At 33.2% G+C, this 23,719-nt stretch overlaps 1 protein-coding gene across 9 annotated transcripts in view; it reads left to right on the top strand.

The window, feature by feature from the left end:
* Positions 1-23,719, top strand: part of LOC143254266 (rap1 GTPase-activating protein 1-like) — a 191,988-nt gene that overhangs the window by 148,608 nt on the left and 19,661 nt on the right. For 3 of the 9 annotated variants that reach the window (XM_076509159.1, XM_076509155.1, XM_076509153.1), the window contains exons 2-8: positions 10,709-10,781; positions 15,318-15,401; positions 17,063-17,110; positions 17,369-17,557; positions 19,298-19,401; positions 21,103-21,181; positions 22,637-22,690. In XM_076509159.1, coding sequence (XP_076365274.1) covers positions 10,719-10,781; positions 15,318-15,401; positions 17,063-17,110; positions 17,369-17,557; positions 19,298-19,401; positions 21,103-21,181; positions 22,637-22,690 — 621 coding nt within the window. In that variant the 5' untranslated portion in view covers positions 10,709-10,718. The other 6 variants (XM_076509154.1, XM_076509152.1, XM_076509160.1 and 3 more) reach the window with 5 other exon arrangements.

Raw genomic sequence — 23,719 nt, 5'->3', positions numbered from 1 at the left:
ACTGCTAAATTAAGGACTGCTAGCGCAGATAGCCCTCGTGTAGCTTTGCGCGAAACTCCAAACAAACCAAACCTTTAATACAAAACAAATATGTCTGTATAATTCTGAAATATCACAATGTTGTTAATGTGTGTGCATGCGTATGTGTGTCGCTTAACCTTGAAACAGTGACCATCATGAACTGATGCTGTTAAACGTTTGTGTCTTCTTTTAATATAATTTACAAACGTCACTCTCTAGAAAGAATTATGTCTCTTATCGTTTAAAAAACAAACAAACTACATTGTTCTCGTTATTAAAGTTAGTTATTGGTGTTTATTATCCTGGTTGTTTCCATAGTGACCCTGTTTATATATTTCATTTCTAGTGTTAAGTTAAATAGACATAGGATCACATTTTAGTTTGATTAAAGTGATTTTTTTTCTGGCACACGAAGTAATGCCAGATTGTAGTTATGATACAATCCATTGTGAATGAGTGTATATCATAACTACAGTGTGAAAGTACGTGATAGGTAGCCTGATGCCACCATAAATGACTCGCTTTTATGCAGAGCATTTAATAGTTCTTTCTCTACACAGGATATAGATGTATTCTGATCGAGAATTTAAAATGGAGACATTTCTTATACCTAAATGACACCGAAAACAAAGGTATGTGTATAAACTGGGGAACAAGAACCATCTAGGAAGAGACCTGTAACAAGTCGTATCCTTTATAGCGAAAACTATGCTGAAAGTTATTGAAAAGATACAATGCTATGAGACGGAGTGTGACGGACGTGGACAAATGGACTGTAACAATGTGGTGAGGCGACAAAATTGTTATATAATAGTATTTAACCGACCCAAACATCCACGTGCGTCGACTATTAGATGCCGATTCGAACATTCATTTGCGTTGTCTAACAACCACAGTTACTAGTTACCAGTTTTGTAACTGTATTTCGACGTAACAGTTCTAAGCCTAAAAGTTATCTCATCAGTGTAATAAACATTAAACAATATTTGCTATTACTGTTCCTTTAATATGAACAGCTCTTGATTAAAAAAAAACAAACTTCTATACAAATATTTCGTAACCTCTGGTTATCTTTTCATGTATTTCTAAGACATCAACAATTTATCCTTAAGTTTATATATATTAACCATTTAAAATATTTAATCAATTTAACTATCTTTAATATCTGATTTTTAACTTAAATTTCGTTTATACATTTCATTTAGAAACAGATTTAAATAATAAATTAGTCCTCACTCTTAGCTCAGCAACAAGCTTTAGAGCTTAAATTCTCGAACTTGAGGCTCGATTCCCGCGATGGACAATAAATATAATCCATTGCTTAGCTTTATTCTTAACATGAACAATTATTTTAGTTGCATTCTGGAGGTACTAAGTTATTTATTTAATGTTATCATAAATTTAACGAAAGATGGTTCTGCCTGTCACCTATGTAAACATCGAAAAGTGTCTGATAATCAGAAATCCTAAACATACTACCACGTGCTTTTGACAGTTCTACATACTACTGCTGACCTACGGTTACGACTAATGAATACTTATCTTTGGCTGCAGAAATACACCGTGTGTGAAATGTGATACGCTTTATCTACAGACAACACAACGCACCTGAACTCGATGGGAGTTTACTCATGAACGTGGGTTACAAAGAAAACATGATTTTGTTTTCTAATTTGTGTGGCGTAACACACCTGTAGGAACTGGGTGGGGCCTTGTATAAGATTCCTGACCGTGAAAAACCCTTACCTACTGTTTTATTTGTATTGGTGATTTATGTATTCATATCTGGATTTCTATTCAGTATAACTAATAAATCACTCGTGTTATTTCTGAGAACGTCAGAGGAAAGAAAAATGTATAACATAGATCCGCGAATAACTAAGAATCGGATGTCTGTCTCGGAGCCCTCTAGTTGAAACTTTACTGCACTTAACATAAAGATCTCTTGGTCTAGTGTTTGGCATGTGGACTGTAAGATCTAAGGATTTCGTAGTTGGGTTACCACAAAAAAAAGTCGTTCTTCGCTCTTTGGGATTGTGGTTGCGTAATAAGAGTTACAGTGAAACCCAATTATTCAGTTAGTGCCGCCAAAATGTCAAGGCTCTTGAATAGCTGCCTTCCATCCGTTCTGTCAGTTCAAAATCGAAGACAGCTAGCGAAGATAGCTCTTAGGTATCTTTACACGAATATCCAAGACAAACCGTAGCGAAATCTTTAGCATATTAAATAATAAACTGAGTATACGCGATCCATTTTCTGTAGATAATAAAACCTGTATACAGTGGAGCGCCATTAAGCCGCGGACCAGTAAACCGCGAAATCGCTTAAGCCGCTGTAGCAAGTCTTGTGAGCGATGTGAGAGAGGATTATCGCGGCTCACCACTAATTTAAGAACATGTAAAAACGCGGCTTACGAATTTAATCCTGGCTTTATAATTTCAAGGGGATATTTAAAAAGGATTTGCTTTAATTTGGGAAATAAATAAAATACATTACAATAGAAATCGACCGTTAATCTACCTTATCCGCTCTCTATGTCAGCTTTATGGAGGCCGCCATTGTTACCGAATCACACCTCTCCTTACATTAAAGTTAATCCGCGGTATATCCGTGAAAAAAGTGATCAATAATTAAAGTATTATTTTTAATTCGATAATCCGATATAATGATCACGCAATGGCCCAAAGAAGTTGATTATAAAAATCGACGCTAGGAGAGGATATCGTCTGTAAGGCTTGATTAGACATATTAAAAAGTCTGTATACGACAAGTAAGTTTCACTTGCTTAATGTTTCTGTAAGTAATGTATCAAAATATATAACAAAATCTGACGCAATACTCTCGGAAATTGTTTCTGATTAACTAAAATATTTTGTGCAAATATATTTTATGTAAAGTAATATAGAATAACGTTAAAATTCATATTGACGAGACCTGGCATAACCTGGTAGTTAGTGGGCGCTTGACTTGCAATCTAAGACAAAAGTTACGAGTTCGTCGAATCACCGTCACCAAACACGCTCGCACTTTAAGCTGTTGGGATGTTACATGTCCAGTCAATCCCACTATTTATTAGTAAAGGAGTAGCTCAAGAGCCAGCAGCAGATGGCAATTAGCTGTAGTCTATCACGGCATTGTTCTGGTACTGTGGATTTAAGATATATGTTAGGACTTGTGTCAAAAAACGAAAAAGACGTTTGATGATTTTTTGTTATGTATCTCCGGTTCATAAAGGACAGTTATCTTCTCTGTGTGGTATTTGTGTGAATACAGTTTTATATTGGGAATGTATACGATAACAGTGTGTGAGTTTTACCATGTGACTATCCCTCAAGGTTGTTTATCATCAATTCATTTTGTGATCGTTCAATCGTACACGACTTCTAAACGTAAGCTAATGTTATCTGTAACATAAGTTTACGTAGTTTGTGGCTGGTGCGAAGATATTTACTGCAGAACGGCAACTAGTGTGAACATCTGTGCTACACGTGTTAGCAACGTTTTATAGTAGTCGCTGCTCTGGTTCCGCCGAGTAATGATGGCACATACGAAGAGAAAAGGAGCCTTTACAATATATGCTGACTTGTATTATAGCAGGTATTATAGATCTATTATTATTCATATAATAAGGATTCTCACAACTTTCTTAAGGCATGTTTTATAGAAACGCTAAAGGTATAGTGACAATACGTACTGAAGGGCCATCGGAAAACGGTAAAACTGTTAGATGGAAGACAAATTTAAAATGGCATAATTTTTCGTTGTTAGTTTTTATGTTTGCTATGCCTGGTGTTGGATTTTATCTATTTTAGTATTGGTATAAATTCTTAGTAACTGTAAAAAATGCAGTTGAGAATTACTGAAATATGTAACTTAGTTGTAACATTTTTCAAAACGGTGTGTGTGTGTGTATTAGTTTCTTATAATGCTATTACATGTAACTTGATAGATTGAAAAATGTAATGGAAAATTGTGGCAGTCAGCAACAAATCACATACATTGAATATATATTGGAGAAAATTAATGCTAATGAAGTTAAGTAAACAGTATATACTTTTTCGTTGGTATTAAAGTCAGGTGTCATAGATTACTTCGGTTTGAGCTTTTCTTTGTTTTTTTATTACGTTTTTTGAGTTAAGCACAGGTGCGTTTATTTTTTCAAACGACGAGGCAGCAGTTTTATCACCTAGCGTGCATAAGTTTAATTATCTTCGTTATAAACTTCAGTTAAAAATAGACTAACTGCAGACCTAAATACAAATCAGAACGTTAAAGTGACTTACGAGTTAATTAAGACACTAAGCGTGCTTTCTTCTCATGGCGTAGCGGTAAGCTTTGAGAGGCTTATAACACTGAAATTCAGGTCTCGGTCCCACTGGTAATCACAGAGCAAGTAATCCATTGTGTAGCTTTGTACCTAAAAGCAAGTTGTGTAATAACGTATTAACTAGATGTGCTTTATATTAAGAACATTTAAAAGCAAAACAAAACTGAAACGACGATTATATTATTACATATAAATTTCGTTTGACGAACATCATAGATCAGTGGTTCCCAACCAGGGGTGCGAGATAGCGTTCCAGTGGGTGCGAGATAACATTTTTTTGGCCACCTTCACCTTTATTCTTAAATAAATAATTACTGTGAGGGATGCGAGAACACATTAAAATTTTTAGGTGGGTGCGGGGCATAAAAAAGATTGGAAACCACTGTCATAGATAATTATTTTCTGTGGTAAACCGGTTAATCCACCGCTTAGTTTAGATAGCTACGAAATACAAGTTAATCGTAAATCAATACATTAGGTATTATTATAAGGACAGTTATTAAAGTTCTGTGTAGGCAAATTATAAACACGTCAGGCATATATTGCTATGCCCCAAATCCTTCCATCCTCTTTTCCTTTTGTGGGTGGGGGGTGGGTAATGTTGATGTTCTTTATACAATTTTCAGATTGGCGTTCATGTACTTGAAGAGATGTTTATAAATAACGTTGTAAGGTAAATAACTGAATATTTACAGATTACTGGCTGTGTGCCACTTAATCTTTAAAAGTACGGTATTTAGCCGCGGCTATTGAGGATCCCCTTTTGTTTTTATTATATGTGCATAACATTTTTTCTCTACATACCTGCAATGATATACTTGTCTTGGCCGTGGTATATAAAGTTTACGGTATAACAAGGTAGCCTGCCTTGGCTGTGTATATAATACAGTGTGGGAGTATTCCTCACTTCTCTAATGGCAGGATTTTGTACAGGTAACATGACACTGTGTCTGCCTCATATCTATACAGTTTTAATGTAGACACGTGTTAATCTTACAGTCATGTTGGTTCTCCTCGCGCTAGTATTATACACAGGAACCATCGGTAGACTTGGTTTCAGTTTTGTTTCGACGTTTTATTTATGCAAAGCTACTGTCAGATTTTAATTTTAATATAATTAGTGACTGACACGTGAAATAATTAAAATCGCGGTAGATGTGAGACTACCAATACAGCTTACACTTTATTATATTCAGTTTCCTTTCTTTTGTAGGCCCAATTCGTTCGCTATTGGAGACACTTGGTGTTAAATATATATTGTAAAGGTTAAAAGAAGTTATAGTAATACGTTTTCATTTGTAGTGGTACGTGGCTTCCTTTTAAAGTCATGTTGGAACATTGTTTTACATGTGTGTGTTTATAATAACCCTTGTGTTGCGTTTACTTCCTTATTTCGTACGTGTACTGGACGTTACAGAGGAAACAGTGAAACTTCCACGTGACACACTATCTGTCGCTTATTCAATAAGATGACGTGTTTTGGGGTTTAATCCTCACTATCCGCTTTCCAGCAATTTCGTCGTAAATACTATTACTAGGTGTGCAATATATTTCCACCAAAATTCAGATTTCAGCGTTGTTTGGCTGTTCTAAACGAGAACTCGTCAACACACGTTTACGTAGCATCACGTATGGTACGTTTCATAAAACTTGAGGTCTCTTTTTAATAACTTCGGCATAGCTAGCGGGATACGCTATTTATCAGTTACGTAATGTATAACCCTAAGGCAATAGCTAAACGAATGTTAGCTACATGCTAGACCAAGACGGATGTTGTGGTTCCAGTGTGTTGTATTATCACGATTTATTTGGATCTATCTACCCTCTCTCCCAGTTTGCTGCTTTCACACTGTTGTTTAACGTTTTACAGTAAACAAGTTTCGTTAATTGTGGAAATTTCAATTGTTTAAGTAATACTTTACTGGGAATTGTTAAGGGGTTAATTGTCAACTTCAATTAGTAAAACACTCGTGAGCGGCCTCGCGTTCGAATCCTGCATGCGTGAGATAAGAAAATTGAAATTATCTCAAGAAAACTGACTCCCATGTAGTGGTCATCGCACAGCCCTAAGACAAGTCCAGTGGACAGTTCTTGTTTGTAAAAGAAACGTGTGGTAGTTTGTGCTGTTAAAATTACCAACATTTAATAGCTGGTTATTTCTTTTGCTCAGTTGATGAATTTCTCGCCTGAGCTCCTGAGAAATTCTGAATTCAATCCTATAAACGAGAGAAACGTGTAAATGTTGTTGTAGGGGCGTCGTGGTTTTCATACGTGTAAAAAGTAATTAGTTGTTTGCTTCCAGTTGAGGAACATTTAAATTACAAACTGCATTATATAGATGTACTTGTAATGTGCACCAGTGCATTGTTTAATATCACTAGCTAATAGTAGAAGCTAGGTGTGTTAGATGGTTCAAGTGTGTGTGTGTGTGTGTGTATTCATCTAATATATAATATATTGTTAAGAGGTTTAATTAGCTCTACTACAAAAAGAGGGCTGGTATGGCCAGGTGGTTAAGGCACTCGACTCGTAATTCCAAGGTCGCGGGTTCGAATCCCCATCACACCAATCATTCTCGCCCTTTCAGACGTGGGGGTGTTTATAAGTGACGGTCAATCCCACTGTTCGTTGGTAAAAGAGTAGTCTAAGAGTTGGCAGTTGGTGATGATGACTAACATCCTTCCCTCTAGTCTTACACTGCTAAATTAAGGACTGCTAGCGCAGATAGCCCTCGTGTAGCTTTGCGCGAAACTCCAAACAAACCAAACCTTTAATACAAAACAAATATGTCTGTATAATTCTGAAATATCACAATGTTGTTAATGTGTGTGCATGCGTATGTGTGTCGCTTAACCTTGAAACAGTGACCATCATGAACTGATGCTGTTAAACGTTTGTGTCTTCTTTTAATATAATTTACAAACGTCACTCTCTAGAAAGAATTATGTCTGTTATCGTTTAAAAAACAAACAAACTACATTGTTCTCGTTATTAAAGTTAGTTATTGGTGTTTATTATCCTGGTTGTTTCCATAGTGACCCTGTTTATATATTTCATTTCTAGTGTTAAGTTAAATAGACATAGGATCACATTTTAGTTTGGATTAAAGTGATTTTTTTTTCTGGCACGCGAAGTAATGCCAGATTGTAGTTATGATACAATCCATTGTGAATGAGTGTATATCATAACTACAGTGTGAAAGTACGTGATAGGTAGCCTGATGCCACCATAAATGACTCGCTTTTATGCAGAGCATTTAATAGTTCTTTCTCTACACAGGATATAGATGTATTCTGATCGAGAATTTAAAATGGAGACATTTCTTATACCTAAATGACACCGAAAAACAAAGGTATGTGTATAAACTGGGGAACAAGAACCATCTAGGAAGAGACCTGTAACAAGTCGTATCCTTTATAGCGAAAACTATGCTGAAAGTTATTGAAAAGATACAATGCTATGAGACGGAGTGTGACGGACGTGGACAAATGGACTGTAACAATGTGGTGAGGCGACAAAATTGTTATATAATAGTATTTAACCGACCCAAACATCCACGTGCGTCGACTATTAGATGCCGATTCGAACATTCATTTGCGTTGTCTAACAACCACAGTTACTAGTTACCAGTTTTGTAACTGTATTTCGACGTAACAGTTCTAAGCCTAAAAGTTATCTCATCAGTGTAATAAACATTAAACAATATTTGCTATTACTGTTCCTTTAATATGAACAGCTCTTGATTAAAAAAAACAAACTTCTATACAAATATTTCGTAACCTCTGGTTATCTTTTCATGTATTTCTAAGACATCAACAATTTATCCTTAAGTTTATATATATTAACCATTTAAAATATTTAATCAATTTAACTATCTTTAATATCTGATTTTTAACTTAAATTTCGTTTATACATTTCATTTAGAAACAGATTTAAATAATAAATTAGTCCTCACTCTTAGCTCAGCAACAAGCTTTAGAGCTTAAATTCTCGAACTTGAGGCTCGATTCCCGCGATGGACAATAAATATAATCCATTGCTTAGCTTTATTCTTAACATGAACAATTATTTTAGTTGCATTCTGGAGGTACTAAGTTATTTATTTAATGTTATCATAAATTTAACGAAAGATGGTTCTGCCTGTCACCTATGTAAACATCGAAAAGTGTCTGATAATCAGAAATCCTAAACATACTACCACGTGCTTTTGACAGTTCTACATACTACTGCTGACCTACGGTTACGACTAATGAATACTTATCTTTGGCTGCAGAAATACACCGTGTGTGAAATGTGATACGCTTTATCTACAGACAACACAACGCACCTGAACTCGATGGGAGTTTACTCATGAACGTGGGTTACAAAGAAAACATGATTTTGTTTTCTAATTTGTGTGGCGTAACACACCTGTAGGAACTGGGTGGGGCCTTGTATAAGATTCCTGACCGTGAAAAACCCTTACCTACTGTTTTATTTGTATTGGTGATTTATGTATTCATATCTGGATTTCTATTCAGTATAACTAATAAATCACTCGTGTTATTTCTGAGAACGTCAGAGGAAAGAAAATGTATAACATAGATCCGCGAATAACTAAGAATCGGATGTCTGTCTCGGAGCTCTCTAGTTGAAACTTTACTGCACTTAACATAAAGATCTCTTGGTCTAGTGTTTGGCATGTGGACTGTAAGATCTAAGGATTTCGTAGTTGGGTTACCACAAAAAAAGTCGTTCTTCGCTCTTTGGGATTGTGGTTGCGTAATAAGAGTTACAGTGAAACCCAATTATTCAGTTAGTGCCGCCAAAATGTCAAGGCTCTTGAATAGCTGCCTTCCATCCGTTCTGTCAGTTCAAAATCGAAGACAGCTAGCGAAGATAGCTCTTAGGTATCTTTACACGAATATCCAAGACAAACCGTAGCGAAATCTTTAGCATATTAAATAATAAACTGAGTATACGCGATCCATTTTCTGTAGATAATAAAACCTGTATACAGTGGAGCGCCATTAAGCCGCGGACCAGTAAACCGCGAAATCGCTTAAGCCGCTGTAGCAAGTCTTGTGAGCGATGTGAGAGAGGATTATCGCGGCTCACCACTAATTTAAGAACATGTAAAAACGCGGCTTACGAATTTAATCCTGGCTTTATAATTTCAAGGGGATATTTAAAAAGGATTTGCTTTAATTTGGGAAATAAATAAAATACATTACAATAGAAATCGACCGTTAATCTACCTTATCCGCTCTCTATGTCAGCTTTATGGAGGCCGCCATTGTTACCGAATCACACCTCTCCTTACATTAAAGTTAATCCGCGGTATATCCGTGAAAAAAGTGATCAATAATTAAAGTATTATTTTTAATTCGATAATCCGATATAATGATCACGCAATGGCCCGGATGAGGCTCCTCGGCGGAGCTGTTGGCGACTTCGGCTTTTCAGTCACAAAGACTTAAGCCGCGGTTAAGCAGGTTGACCCCCCAAATACCGCGGCTTAACGGCGCTCCACTGTATATAAAAGCAAACGTGACGCAAATACAAACGAACGCAATATCAACGCCGTTTGTTTTCTGGAATACCCAATAAACTTTATGTCGTTTCAATGGATGTTTTTCCTGTCGCATTACCGTGTGTAAGGCATAAATGAGGGAAAATTAATGTGACGTGTTTATTAGGGTATTCTAATTGGTTTTGACATGTACTTCTGTGAGTTATCCTTTCGTAACGTTCTAAGACGTCAGGCGCGGATATATATTTGTACTTTTTCATATTTTTAATGTAAGAGTCCATTAGTTTAGCCATTTTCTGCCAATATCCTTTTGTAATAATGTATAACAGCGACATGGTTTAGACAGAACAGTGAATTCTTAATAGTTTTGTTTGTTTATTTTTGACAGATTTGGTTTAGCTTTTTTCTTGTATTTCATTCATGTGGATAACTTTCTGTTAAAGGAGAAATAAACACGATTATTTTGAATGTAATTGTCAGTTTCATCTGTGAACTGGTATGCTCAGGTGGTCAAGGCACTCGACTCGTAATCCGAGGGTCGCGGATTCGAATCCCAGTCACACCAGATATGCTCGCCTTTCAGTCGTTTGGGCATTATAATCTTACGGTCAATCCCACTGTTCGTTGGTAGAAAAGTAACCCAAGAGTTGGCGGTGGGTGGTGATGACCAGCTGCCCTCCCTCTAGTCTTTGCTAAATTAGGGACGGCTAGCGCAGATAGCCCTCGAGTAGCTTTGCGCGAAATTTAAAAACAAACAGTTTCATATTTTGCCTGTGAATGTTTCATTATTTAGTGCAACAAAAATAAAAGTCGGAGTTTTTATGTTGTTGTCTGGTTTTGTTTTTCAGAGAGAACGTCATGGACCAGCGCTGGCAGGAATCCCAGCCTGACAAGAACAGTGATACGTCATGGAATACTGAGGTGTGTGTGTGTGTATTTGGGGTTAAGAGGGCCGTCCAAAAATCAACAAAAAATTAAGAACCAATACAGTCCGTTTTCGTTTTGATCGAAGTTCCGTACGCAGTCGGTTGTGTTTTAAATCAAATATAATATCAGTAACTGTGCCAAGTATTGTGAACAATTAATCAAGGAAGACAGGTTCACCTTCTAATAGTAATAGCAGTAGTGGAAGAAATAAACTTTCGCTTCATTTATTGTGGACTTATATAATGTTACAAACAACGAAAATAAATTTTGTTGCAATTGTCGTTCTAATTCAGAATTTGGTATTTGTTACTGAGTGTTTGCATTTAATATTAGAAACAACAACAATAAACATTCTTATAATGGTCGTTCCACTATTTGATATTACATAAACGTAATTCAATTGAATACGTGTTTTTAAAAGTTTGAGGTGTAATAATGTAATGGAACTCTTGCTTACATGATATTGGAAAAACGTTTTTATTACATGATGTACAACCACAAACTTAAAAATTGTTTTTCCTGTGTATACGTGGATTTGCAATAGGGGCCACGATTTTCCCGCTTCCCGCATCACCTTCGTTTTTTGTCAAGGATAATTTTATTTTTCTACATTTTTCTATTTTTCTCAGGGTGCAGATATACCGTCACGAGAAAGTCTCATGCAGATGTAATGCACTAGCGCTATCTGTATAAACATAATAGAATTATATGTTGCATGCCCCTGTAAATACAAGTGTTTTTACCACTATTTCGCCCCTGTTGGTGGATCTTTATTAAATTTGGCATGAAAGTATGTTGGGTCCAGAGAAGACGTGTGCAAACTTACAGTTTCACATTCTGGGTTTTGCTTTTTTCTATGGACATTTTGGTTTCTTTTTTAATTTATATATATAAAGGAAACAACTTTTCATGCCCTAATATAACCTTTTAATGATCATGAATTTACATAACTTCTGTTCACCTAGTGTATAACTTGTCAACCACACTATATCTGCCAGTGCTGAAGAATCCTTTTGCCTAGTACCAGGGCTCATTAGGCCAGCTTACATCGGTACCAGGTTTTAATAAAAGTGTATCAGTTGTTTTATTTTTGCTTTACATGGTGGGAGAAAACTTACTACATGGTTGGTACTCATGAAAATATTTTGAAGACAATTGAAATGACTGTATATTTGTAATGCTTCAGAGATTGAGAGAGATGGTTATACACCAGGAAAAAACACTCTTAAAAACATTGTGATAATCTTGTTTAAAGTTCAAGGCTTTTTCAAACAAGAATGTACTCAATGTGTTATAAACAAAGCAGTCAATATCTTTTGGCAAATGCAGTTGTGAGGTGTATGATCATAAATATAAAAATCAGTTGGTCCAATCAGTTAGACAGTCATGCTCAGTTTCTCTGAATTTCAGGAGTTATACCAGTCCAATTCCAGTTCCACCCCACCCCCACCCCCATAATACTTCCTTCCTTGATTGCCTGTTCCCATTTTAGTGGATTTCAATTGCTAATAAAGGTTTAAATATCTCAATTTGTTATGCTTTTCCTACTATCAAGCTTATCAAGGAGAGAGTATTTATACCAAGGATTTATTTAACACAGAATGAAGTGAATTCACTGTTTGTTATGAAGAGAAATTTATTAATAATGGTGGAATATTTACAATAAATGTGTTCAGTGCATGCTGGGAAGGGAAGAGACTCTTTAGGTAAAGGAGAAGTTGCCTGTGATAGGATTTGGTTTCCCATAGCTGGAAATCCATTTATATTTTTTACATCTGTTTATGGGTAGCAGAGTTGCAAATGCAAACTGGACAATTCACGTTTTGTAGGCTTTGGTTTCTCATCAGCTTTGGACTAATATACCAGTAATTTGATAAACACTATTGCTTGTCAGAACCCATTTTGGTATCTCTGATAAAGAAGATGCTAAACTTTACTCTTTTTAAATTATTACATCCTGTTAATACTTAAAGTTGTATGTAGTTTAAGCACTAGAATTAGGTTCTTTCTTATACTAAAAATAAGCACAGATAGCCCCCCGAGTAGCCTTGCGTGAAATTAAAAAACGAACAAAAACATATACTGAAAATAATTTATCCATATTATTAATTAATTTTGTTATTGTTGAACATACAACAATGATATAATTTTGAGTAATTTTCATGTTTGTTGTGTATTAGCTCTTCCAAAATGAAATAGGCCAGTTTGCTTTAACTGTTTTCTCAATGATTAAACATTTAAAAATTAATAAATGCAAGTTGTACAAAATCACGTTAAAATGGACACTTATGATCAAAATATAATGTAACAAAACAGAACTAAGACAAAGTAGTTGAAATACAGATATATTTAATGTGTAAGAAATTATTTTATCTAGAGAAATAGGGCTATAATATAATGTGAAAATAGTGTTTTTTGTTTCTTTTAAAGATAGGTAACAGTAACTAATTTTTAAAAACAGTTTATGTTTATTATATTTGTAACTAGTGTATAGTCTATTAAAACTGACAGGGCAAATTCTATCAATAGTATACCCTAACCTAATATTTCATAGCTAACTGAAATAAATACATTTTGCAAAATCAAGCTTCTTCATTGAAGAGGCAGAAAAGTGCAGTCAAATGCCCCTGCAAGTTTCTTTGTGAATTAATCAAAATTAAAGTAATTCATGAAATGAATTCAACAACTTAAACCCAAAATAAACCAATATAAAGGAACGCCTCTATACCTATATTAATAAAATAAATAAAATTATATATTCAAACATTAATACCGCCCTCTACATTTCGACACACAGTTACACAACCCCTTTCAAACACGTGGTCAGCTTCCGGTCAGTTACCTCTTTCTTTGTGAACCTGACGATGACCGAAGAAGGTCGAAACGTTGTTCGCTCTTCTATGTAAAAGTGTTTTCTCAGCCCAAACGAGCCGTTTTGCATATAAATTTCTCAACAAGTGGGTTTCTCGTCATCACTGATTATATTCATAGAATACTCATTGGTAAAGATGAGTTAGACTAACAGTATCTACATTCCAAAATGGCTTTTTTGTCATGTTGCTTAGCAACAAAAGTATAATCTAATATTATTGTTAATCTGTGTACTGAAAGTATAAAATGAATTGTACAAACAACAAAAGAGGAAAAGTATTTATTTGTTCATTTCTTAATTTAGTCCATTGATTAAAAGAGGTTCATTTTTTCTTATTAAAATGTTGGTGATATAATAGAAAATAGCTTAACTCTAAAATGATCTATGTTTAAGTTGATTTGATATTTTTACTTTAGTGTTAAATTTTATGTATTAGGCTTTAAGCTAGGTGATCCCATACTATGTGTTTACTCTAGGCTTATTATACCAACACCCACTACACTCATAAGGATTCATGCACTGTGACCACTTCCTCGTGGTCCATTTGCATCTTTGTCACTAAAATCATGAGAGGCAGATGATAACTAAACTAATTTATCTGGCTTTCATTACTACTCCTATATTGAGAAATCAAGTGTGGAATAATGTGTGACACATGCTGGTTTTTATGTAAGTTTGATTTTAAATATAACTTATAATATGCAAGCTGAAGATAGATTCAACAGTTATTTTCATGTGTGCTTCTATAACATAGAAACATGGTGGAAGGTATAGCATGAATGTACCTTATTATTCGTCATTCATATGAACATGAATACCTTTGTTTCAGCCACTTATTAATTTCAAGTGCAAAACTTTGAAATGAGTTGTTTTTGAAGGGTGATCCTATTTTATATTAAAACTGCCTAGATTGCTGTTGATGCAAAATACACCAATAAATATTTAATTGTGTAGATATATTAAAGGTAGTTACATACAGATCAGTTAATTTTGATATTGTGTTTATTTATTTGATGTTTTGTTTTTGTTAGTTGAAAGCGAACTACTGAAATATAATAAGGTAATTTTTAGTTTTATAATATTATTTTACTTTATTTTTATAAATAGTATTTACAGAATAATTATTACACAGAATGAAATATAGTGTCTTATTGAAACCTTAGGACTTTTTTTTTATCCCACTTGATCTTTCTTTTAAACATGTTCACTCTTTCAGCCACTGAGGTATTATATTGTTATGGTCAATCCCAGTGTTTGTTAGTAAAAGAATTGCCCAATAATTGGTGGTGGGTGCTGATGACTAGCTACCTTCCCTCTTGTCTTACACTGCTAAATTAGGGATGGCTAGTACAGATAGCCCCTACTTAGCTCTACATGAAATTCAAAAAAGCAAACAAACAAACTGTCTTTTAACTATTACTGGTTTCCTAAGATCTTTATGTAAATAAAGAGTATTATACTTGCTATGTAATATTAACTGTGATCATGAAAAGAAAATTCAAAGCTTTCACTGTTATATTATTGTTTATGTTAAAGGTTGATAATGAAACTTGATAGGTCTAAAATCTTTCCAACTCTAGAATATCTGTTTTTACTATGTTTTTCTTATAGTATCAGATACAAGAAACTAAATATGACAAATATGTTCTCTGAAACAGGGACCACAAGATCTTTTTGAACTTCTTGAGAAACTGTCGGCTAGCCGGCTGGACGACCAGAGATGTGTTTTGCCACCTGCTCCAGTAAGTAGAGTTGTGAATGTAATTATTCCTATTGGCATATTCTTGACATAGCTTTGCCCAATTGTTGTTTCTACTGGTTCCAGTAAATTGTTCTGAACTTACTACATATATTGGCATACTGGAAACAAAATTTTGTCCAGTTGTAGTTATGAGTTTGTTGTGAGTTCCAGCGAGTAGGATTTTGTGTTTCAGGCAAAAATGCTTTAAAAGTACACAGTAGGAAACAAGATTAAATGTATAATAATTGATTGAACCTTAGTTTTGCTTGTGTTTCATTAACTCTCATTATTGTGTACAAACACTCTGTCCCTAGAGCACTGCCATGGACACACATATGGTTGCTGTATATAACCTTTGTTTTAAACTTAAGGTATAATGCTAATGTGCCTAATTTTATATCACCATGAATGAAGCTTATTTTTAGAATTGTCAGTTTCAGGTAAGTAACAAAATGTCAAAACTTTTTCTTGTTTATCTGTAAGTGTGGCAGGAAGATAATTGAATTATGTTTGTCTTACAAACTGCTTAAAGTTTCTGATTGTGAAAAAAACATACAAACAAAACAAGATATTCACACCTCTATGAAATACTTGGCTGTTGTTCTGTTTATCTCTTCACAGTGTCACCATTCATTTTCATTCAGTGGCTAATCATATTTATACATGTCTTTTCATTTTTTGTGCTGGCTGAAGTAACAGGTATGTGTATGTATTGTGTATCTACAACCTGCATGATCTTACGATATCTGTCTTATGAATGTTCTAAGTATTCAGTCCTATTTATATTTGAATTAAGACTGACTGTTGTATAAGTTAGACTTGCATTTTTTCAGTCATGCTTTCATAATTTTCTGAATTTTTTTCCATTGAGATCGTGCTAGGTAGCATTTGTTTTCTCTTTCATCTGGATACTGTAGTGTATTAAGTATCTGTGCATTAAGTGTATTAAGTATCTGTGCATTAAGTGTATTAAGTATCTGTGCATTAAGTGTATTACATAACTGTTTGTAGGGAAAAAATGCACTTATATGAATTAATTGCATAATAAGCTTTAAACCATTCTTACCATGTTTTCTTAAAGTAGTATTTATATCAGGTATGTTCGTTGTACTTTCATTACCTTTTAGATTTTCCAATGGAAATGAACTTCATCAGCTTTTTAAATGCAAAAAGTTCACCAACTTGTTAATGGGTCCATAGCTTTGGTTATAGAATCCCTAATAACAAAGATACCATTAATATTGTAATTAATTTTACTAATTACTGTGTAAATGTTTACGTATTTTATTTAGAAAGTAGATGTTTCGTGTCAATGTTGTTATTTAATTGTTTCAATACATGGTGTTGTAATAGATGGAATGGTAAACTGACTCAGCCTAATACAATATGTTGATACCACTAGTAGTGCTAGCATGAAAACAAATTTTTAATCAATTTAATGGATAAATTAGATTTAATATTAATGTTACCAAATGTAAGGTGGGTCACACAAGTCATCAGCAGAAAATGAATAAAAATTTGAAGAATTGTAGTGAAATAATGTAATGAAATAGTTTTTAGCTCAACAAATGGTAAGATTTTTTTCTAATATGTACGAACATATGAAGAAACTAGTGTGAAAATCTCTCTATTTTGTATCTTCTTGCCTTTACTTTCTTTCAGAATAGATCCTCGCAAAGAAGGAAAAAAGATCAAAACCTGTTGAAAGAGGTACAGTTATTTCAGTATATTTTACAGAGAGCTCACACACTTAACATAAATTAAAGATACATAATAGATAGTAACATTAAATTGTTTTATATTATATATATGAATAGAATGTTATTAAATTAAAGCTTAAGATTGTTCCAGGAAAATAAAAGTGAAAGTGTTACAAGGATTTTGTGTTTTGTAATTTTCTTATTCAATCTTTATATGCTTGTCTATTTCTGTTTGTGAATAGTTGCATGATTTTCAGTTGTGTTGTAGGTACTTCATCAACTCCAGCCATATCCCATGATAGTGATTCCTCCATCTGGTGGCTACTGGGTTGATGGAACAGACCACGAATACAGGTTGGACTTAGAAGGAAACTCTGATGTGCCAGAGTACACGTCGCTCATTCAACTTGAGCTTGATGACACCCCAACTCTCTATCGTAAAATTTTTGTGGGCTCGGTGAGTGGCAGAATTTTATGTGTTTCAGGATTGGTTTGTTCATAGACAATCTTTATTGAAACCAAAAGACAAATCATTCAAAACTGTATGTAAGTACATGATTCAAACGTTTTTGAAATAAAACGTCAATTAAAAGTGTGTAGGATAATAAATAAAACGTTAACTACAAGTGTGTAGGATGATAAATAAAACGTTAACTACAAGCGTGTAGGATGATAAATAAAACATTAACTACAAGCGTGTAGGATAATAAATAAAACGTTAACTAAAAGCGTGTAGGATAATAAATAAAACGTTAACTAAAAGCGTGTAGGATAATAAATAAAACGTTAACTAAATGCGTGTAGGATAATAAATAAAACGTTAACTACAAGTGTGTAGGATGATAAATAAAACGTTAACTACAAGTGTGTAGGATAATAAATAAAACGTTAACTACAAGTGTGTAGGATAATAAATAAAACGTTAACTACAAGTGTGTAGGATGATAAATAAAACGTTAACTACAAGTGTGTAGGATGATAAATAAAACGTTAACTACAAGTGTGTAGGATGATAAATAAAACGTTAACTACAAGTGTGTAGGATGATAAATAAAACGTTAACTACAAGTGTGTAGGATGATAAATAAAACGTTAACTACAAGAGTGTAGGATGATAAATAAAACGTTAACTACAAGAGTGTAGGATGATAAATAAAACGTTAACTACAAGAGTGTAGGATAATAAATAAAACATTATCTAAAAGCGTGTAGGATAATAAATAAAACGTTATCTAAAAGCGTGTAGGATAATAAATAAAACGTTAACTAAAAGCGTGTAGGATAATAAATAAAACGTTAACTACAAGTGTGTAGGATGATAAATAAAACGTTAACTACAAGCGTGTAGGATGATAAATAAAACGTTAACTACAAGCGTGTAGGATGATAAATAAAACGTTAACTACAAGCGTGTAGGATGATAAATAAAACGTTAACTACAAGCGTGTAGGATGATAAATAAAACGTTAACTACAAGCGTGTAGGATGATAAATAAAACGTTAACTACAAGCGTGTAGGATGATAAATAAAACGCTAACTACAAGCGTGTAGGATGATAAATAAAACGTTAACTACAAGCGTGTAGGATGATAAATAAAACGTTAACTACAAGCGTGTAGGATGATAAATAAAACGTTAACTAAAAGCGTGTAGGATGATAAATAAAACGTTAACTAAAAGCGTGTAGGATGATAAATAAAACGTTAACTAAAAGCGTGTAGGATGATAAATAAAACGTTAACTAAAAGCGTGTAGGATGATAAATAAAACGTTAACTAAAAGCGTGTAGGATGATAAATAAAACGTTAACTAAAAGCGTGTAGGATGATAAATAAAACGTTAACTACAAGTGTGTAGGATGATAAATAAAACATTAACTACAAGTGTGTAGGATGATAAATAAAACGTTAACTAAAAGCGTGTAGGATAATAAATAAAACGTTAACTACAAGCGTGTAGGATAATAATCGTAGAACTATTGACTGAACGTTTCTCCAAAAATTTCTTAATTAGTAATTACATTTGATACACACTGGTTTTTCAAATCCTCACAGCATGTGAGAACATTTTGATGGAACTACTAAATCTAGTTGCATCAATAGGATAATTTATTATAAGATTTTAATATTTATAACCTAAGTAAAGAAAAAAGTTTTGACCCTCCATGAATATCTAATGTTTCATTTCTCACATCAGGATCACTTCAATTTCACTGCTATTGATCCTAATGCAGGTCACCTAGTGATGTCTGTTAAAATAGAAAATGTTGCTGACCATGATTGGGTATGGATCCTCCTTAGGTAAGTACTTATCGTACAGACTGTAAAACAATAAAAATATATATATATAGCCCAAGCATTTTCTGAAGGTGGACCTTTCTTCTTCAGGGGACAAACTTCGAGAGGCTGATAGTATTGGTAGGGGTCTGAGAAATTAAAAATAATGAGACAAATTTTAAATGGTTTCTTCAGAGGGTAAAAATGTAAAACATACAATGGTCCACATAAATCCTAACCCTAAACGTGCCTATAATTGCTTCGACTGTTGATTTTATTATTTTTACATCTTAACAGTTTTGTACAAGTAGATAAATTTTAATTCAAGTACATGATTTTCATAAATGATCACTTAGATTAAACCTAAAATAGAATGATTAACTAGTATATATATTATATATATTTCCTTAACTTTCTCTATCATTTTATCAATGACTTTTTTTTTCTTCAATTTTGTGTTGCCAATTTATAAAGAAAACATACTGTTACAGATTGTGAGAGATTTGTTTCATGTATTACTATAAAACATAAATTTAAAATTAAGTTGCAGTTCGGCATTGATACCCATTAAGAAGGAAAAGCTTTCAATTGTTTTAAGATTTAACATTAAAATGTCCATAAGCTTTTTTGTAATTTTAACTGTTATTGAAAGGTGATTAAGTTCCATGACTTATGTCACAGATCTTTTTAATCTAATGTATCCAGTTTACAAAAAATAACAAGTTAGATACTCTTTATTGTAATATAAAATACGCAAAATCAGTTACATGTGTCGCACCATATTTGAAAGCGTATTAACCATCACAGTGTTAGAAATGTTTTGATACATCCTGGTACTTGACAATTTTGTGTAAAAATATAATAATTTCAGTACAAAGTGTAATTAGAAGTTACTGTACAGGGAAATAATCTCACTTTATAAGAATGATTTACATGTGTTATAATGTGGCACCATAGGTGTGAACTGTGACATCCTCAACACCCATTGTTTGCTTCATGGCAAATTCTTGTATACTTGACAATGTAATGGCACCAGATTATTTTATGGCTAGATGGAGATGTTTCATCCCTTTTTGGGAAGATTGGTTTTACGGTGAGGTTGTTAAATGATTTATAGTTATATAACACAACATTGTAAATAATAGATCCTTTAATATTTTCTCTGAAGATGGAGAAACTGCCAATGCTTGAAGTTGTTGTGACGTAACTGAGAATATCTCCTTATATTAGTAACAAGCTAGTAAACAAGGGTGATCAGCTGTTGAATGCTTCTTTTTACACATCAAAATCAACATCTGTTTTTATATTAAAAGGATAGCCAAGAAACCTGGAATCATGGTAATTAGATTTGATCTCGTACTTGTCGAGTTCCCTGAAGTTGAATCTCATGAACTTTTTACCTTGGGTCTACCTAGAATGTGATCTTCAAAGCTAATATATTTACATAGAGAAGGATCTGTGGAAAGTTGTTCTAGATCTGTGGTTTAGGATTATTAACCTTGCATAATCAAAGCCTTTAGTCTTAGCTCCCTCTGACAATGAAGAAGTAGTTCTGTGGACAACACAGGAATGCTTTGAAAAGTGTAATCAACCTTTAGTACATAAACTACACAGTAAAGAAAAATGAGTTGTTTTGTAGGTATTGATATATGGTTCTTAAATTTGTAGTGAAATGAAAACTGTTGTATTTGTAGTTGAACTTCAACGTTTTGTTTTATTTCTTAGGACAAGTAAATGTTTACTACATGATGTTTTGTTGTACGGTTTGTTAGGAGAAAACTTCAGTATTAGCCAACTTGCCAAGGTAATTGATCACAATGTGTTTAAAAACTGTCCGTAATTACATGTCATATGATTGTTATGGAAGATGTAATTAAGAGGCTTCATCTATCTGTTTTGTTGTTTTAGGGTTAAGATGTACTTGTTTAGTACAGGTCATTGTTAAGCCTAATGCAATTTTTGATAGTATCTTCAGATGTTTCATTTAGTCACAAACAAAAGTGGATGAAGCCTGTTGTATTTCTCAAGAACCATTTATATATATTCAAGTCATAAAATGTGATTAGGCCATGCAGAGTTACTTATAGTTTGATCTTAAGCATCAAACAAAGTTTTATTGTTTTCATCATCTGTTTTTGTGGGGGTTTTATCTGAAAACAAAATTGTTCTTGAACATAAGTACAGGTTTGGTCATAATTTAAAGTTAAATCATGTTTCCTTCCTTAAAATGCCTTGTAAATGAATACTACTTTCTCTGATGAACATCTCTAGTGTTTTATTATAGTTGTAACATTGTAAATGAATACTACTTTCTCTGATGAACATCTCTAGTGTTTTATTATAGTTGTAACATTGTAAATGAATACTACTTTTTCTGATGAACATCTCTAGTGTTTTATTATAGTTGTAACATGAAGCAAATTTATTGTGAAAAAGTGCACTGATGTTAACTTATTTTAATACAGTAAACATTTAAATAAACATTCTGAAGGTGTGTGTGTGCAATGTTCACATTCTAAATTCAGTATAAAATACACTATATTTTATGAAGGTTTAGATGCACTGGTACAAATGTTGACACAGCTTGATGTATGTAATCACACTGTTATAATGGAAAATATTTTTATTTAAGTAAAGAACTGATTGATACATTTCATTACGACTGGCTGATACTTAAAATTGTTCGTCAGTGTCTCAGTATAAAGTGTGCTTGAAAAGCTCCCAACCTTGCAGATATATGTACAGTTTTTAAATTTATTACTTACAATATAACAGACATCTCAGTAATATTTATGTAACAACATTCCTTTTTCTGTTGTTCATCAGAGAAGCAAATGTTGAATTAGGGTTTTTTTTTTGTTTGTTGGGTTTTGAACAAAGTGAGGGTTACATGGACGTCCCTATTTTGAACTATTAAGATTAGAGGAAAGGCAGCTGTTCTACTGTTAATATTTGGACTACTTATGTAACTTAAACCATTAATTTTAAAAAATATGAGATTTTGTAACAGTTTACCAAATCATAACTAAGTGTCAATGGTGAGGAGTTGAAACTAATCAGTGATCCTCTAATTATTCCTTCAGGGTATTATATTGCTCTTCTAATGTTTGTACTGTTTGTTTTTTAAGGCATACAAACAATTTGCGTTTGAAAGTTACTTGATTTACATGACAAAATGTGTTTAATGTTGTGAATTTAGAAATACAAGTCATAGTAAAAATATCACAACTAAAAAATATTTAACTTTCTTTAATTTCAGATTTTGTGTGATCAAATAATAACAGAAACCTTTCAACCAGTGGTTTTTCCAAAGGTATGTAATTAGATTAAAAAATTCTACTTTATTTTAAAAACTTGAGAGACTTTCACAGGTTTCATATTAAATAGATTGAACTATAATTATTTAATGTTACTTCTAACTAAAAGCATTTGATTATTTCTTAAGTATGTTTGTGTAGACCATAACTACCAGGAGATCGATGTTAAAACAGTAAAAACGAAATTCAGTTCTACTAGTTGTGTCTACTTTTTTAAAACTTAGCATAGTACTATAAGTAATATTGTGTTACATGGACAATTTTTGTTATTTTGTAATTATTTTTTAACTATAAGTGTAAATATTTGGCTATATTTATCAGCTGGTGGAGTAGTGTTACTGATATGGTCTCAAGGGAGAAGTGTTGACAATAACGTAGCAGTGTCATTGATGTGGCTTGAAGGGAGAAGTGTTAGTTATTTAATAGTATTGTGAAACTATACAAGAATTGTATTAAAATTTCACTAACCTCTGTTTATTCTTCAACTCATTCCAGTCTTTCTAATTTATCCTGTTCAGCCTATAAATACAATCTGGGGTCTATTGATAGAACTTCTAAGAACATGTGTCTGTGTGTGAACTCTATATTTTAAGATACAGCAAGTGTTGAGGAACTAAACCTTTTCTTCAAGTGGAAGTATTTTTATATGTGTATGGTCAACCATAAACAACTTCTGTGTTGTTGTTTGTTTGCATTGGTGATCACAACTTTTATTCCATATCATGTTTGTCCCTGAACTCGAATATGCAGGATGTCTGAGAAGTCTCAAACCATTGACACTTCAGTAACTTTTAAATGGCACATTCCACATGCTGTCCTTATGATTTGAAAACATCAAAACAGGTTTGAATGAAGGGCAGAATTAATTTGAACAGAGTCGTGATCATTCACATATCTACAATTAAGAAAATCTGCAGACTCCTTGTGATTCTAGATTTTTTGGACACTGTAGAAAGAGAAAAATGTTCTGAATTAATAGCATTCATTGAATGTGTACGTTTGTGTTTATTTCATTACTGACTTTA

The sequence above is a fragment of the Tachypleus tridentatus genome, chromosome 6 (assembly GCF_004210375.1).
Source record: "Tachypleus tridentatus isolate NWPU-2018 chromosome 6, ASM421037v1, whole genome shotgun sequence".
In the NCBI taxonomy this organism is placed as follows: domain Eukaryota; kingdom Metazoa; phylum Arthropoda; class Merostomata; order Xiphosura; family Limulidae; genus Tachypleus; species Tachypleus tridentatus.
This window is presented reverse-complemented; position numbering and strand designations above follow the sequence as displayed.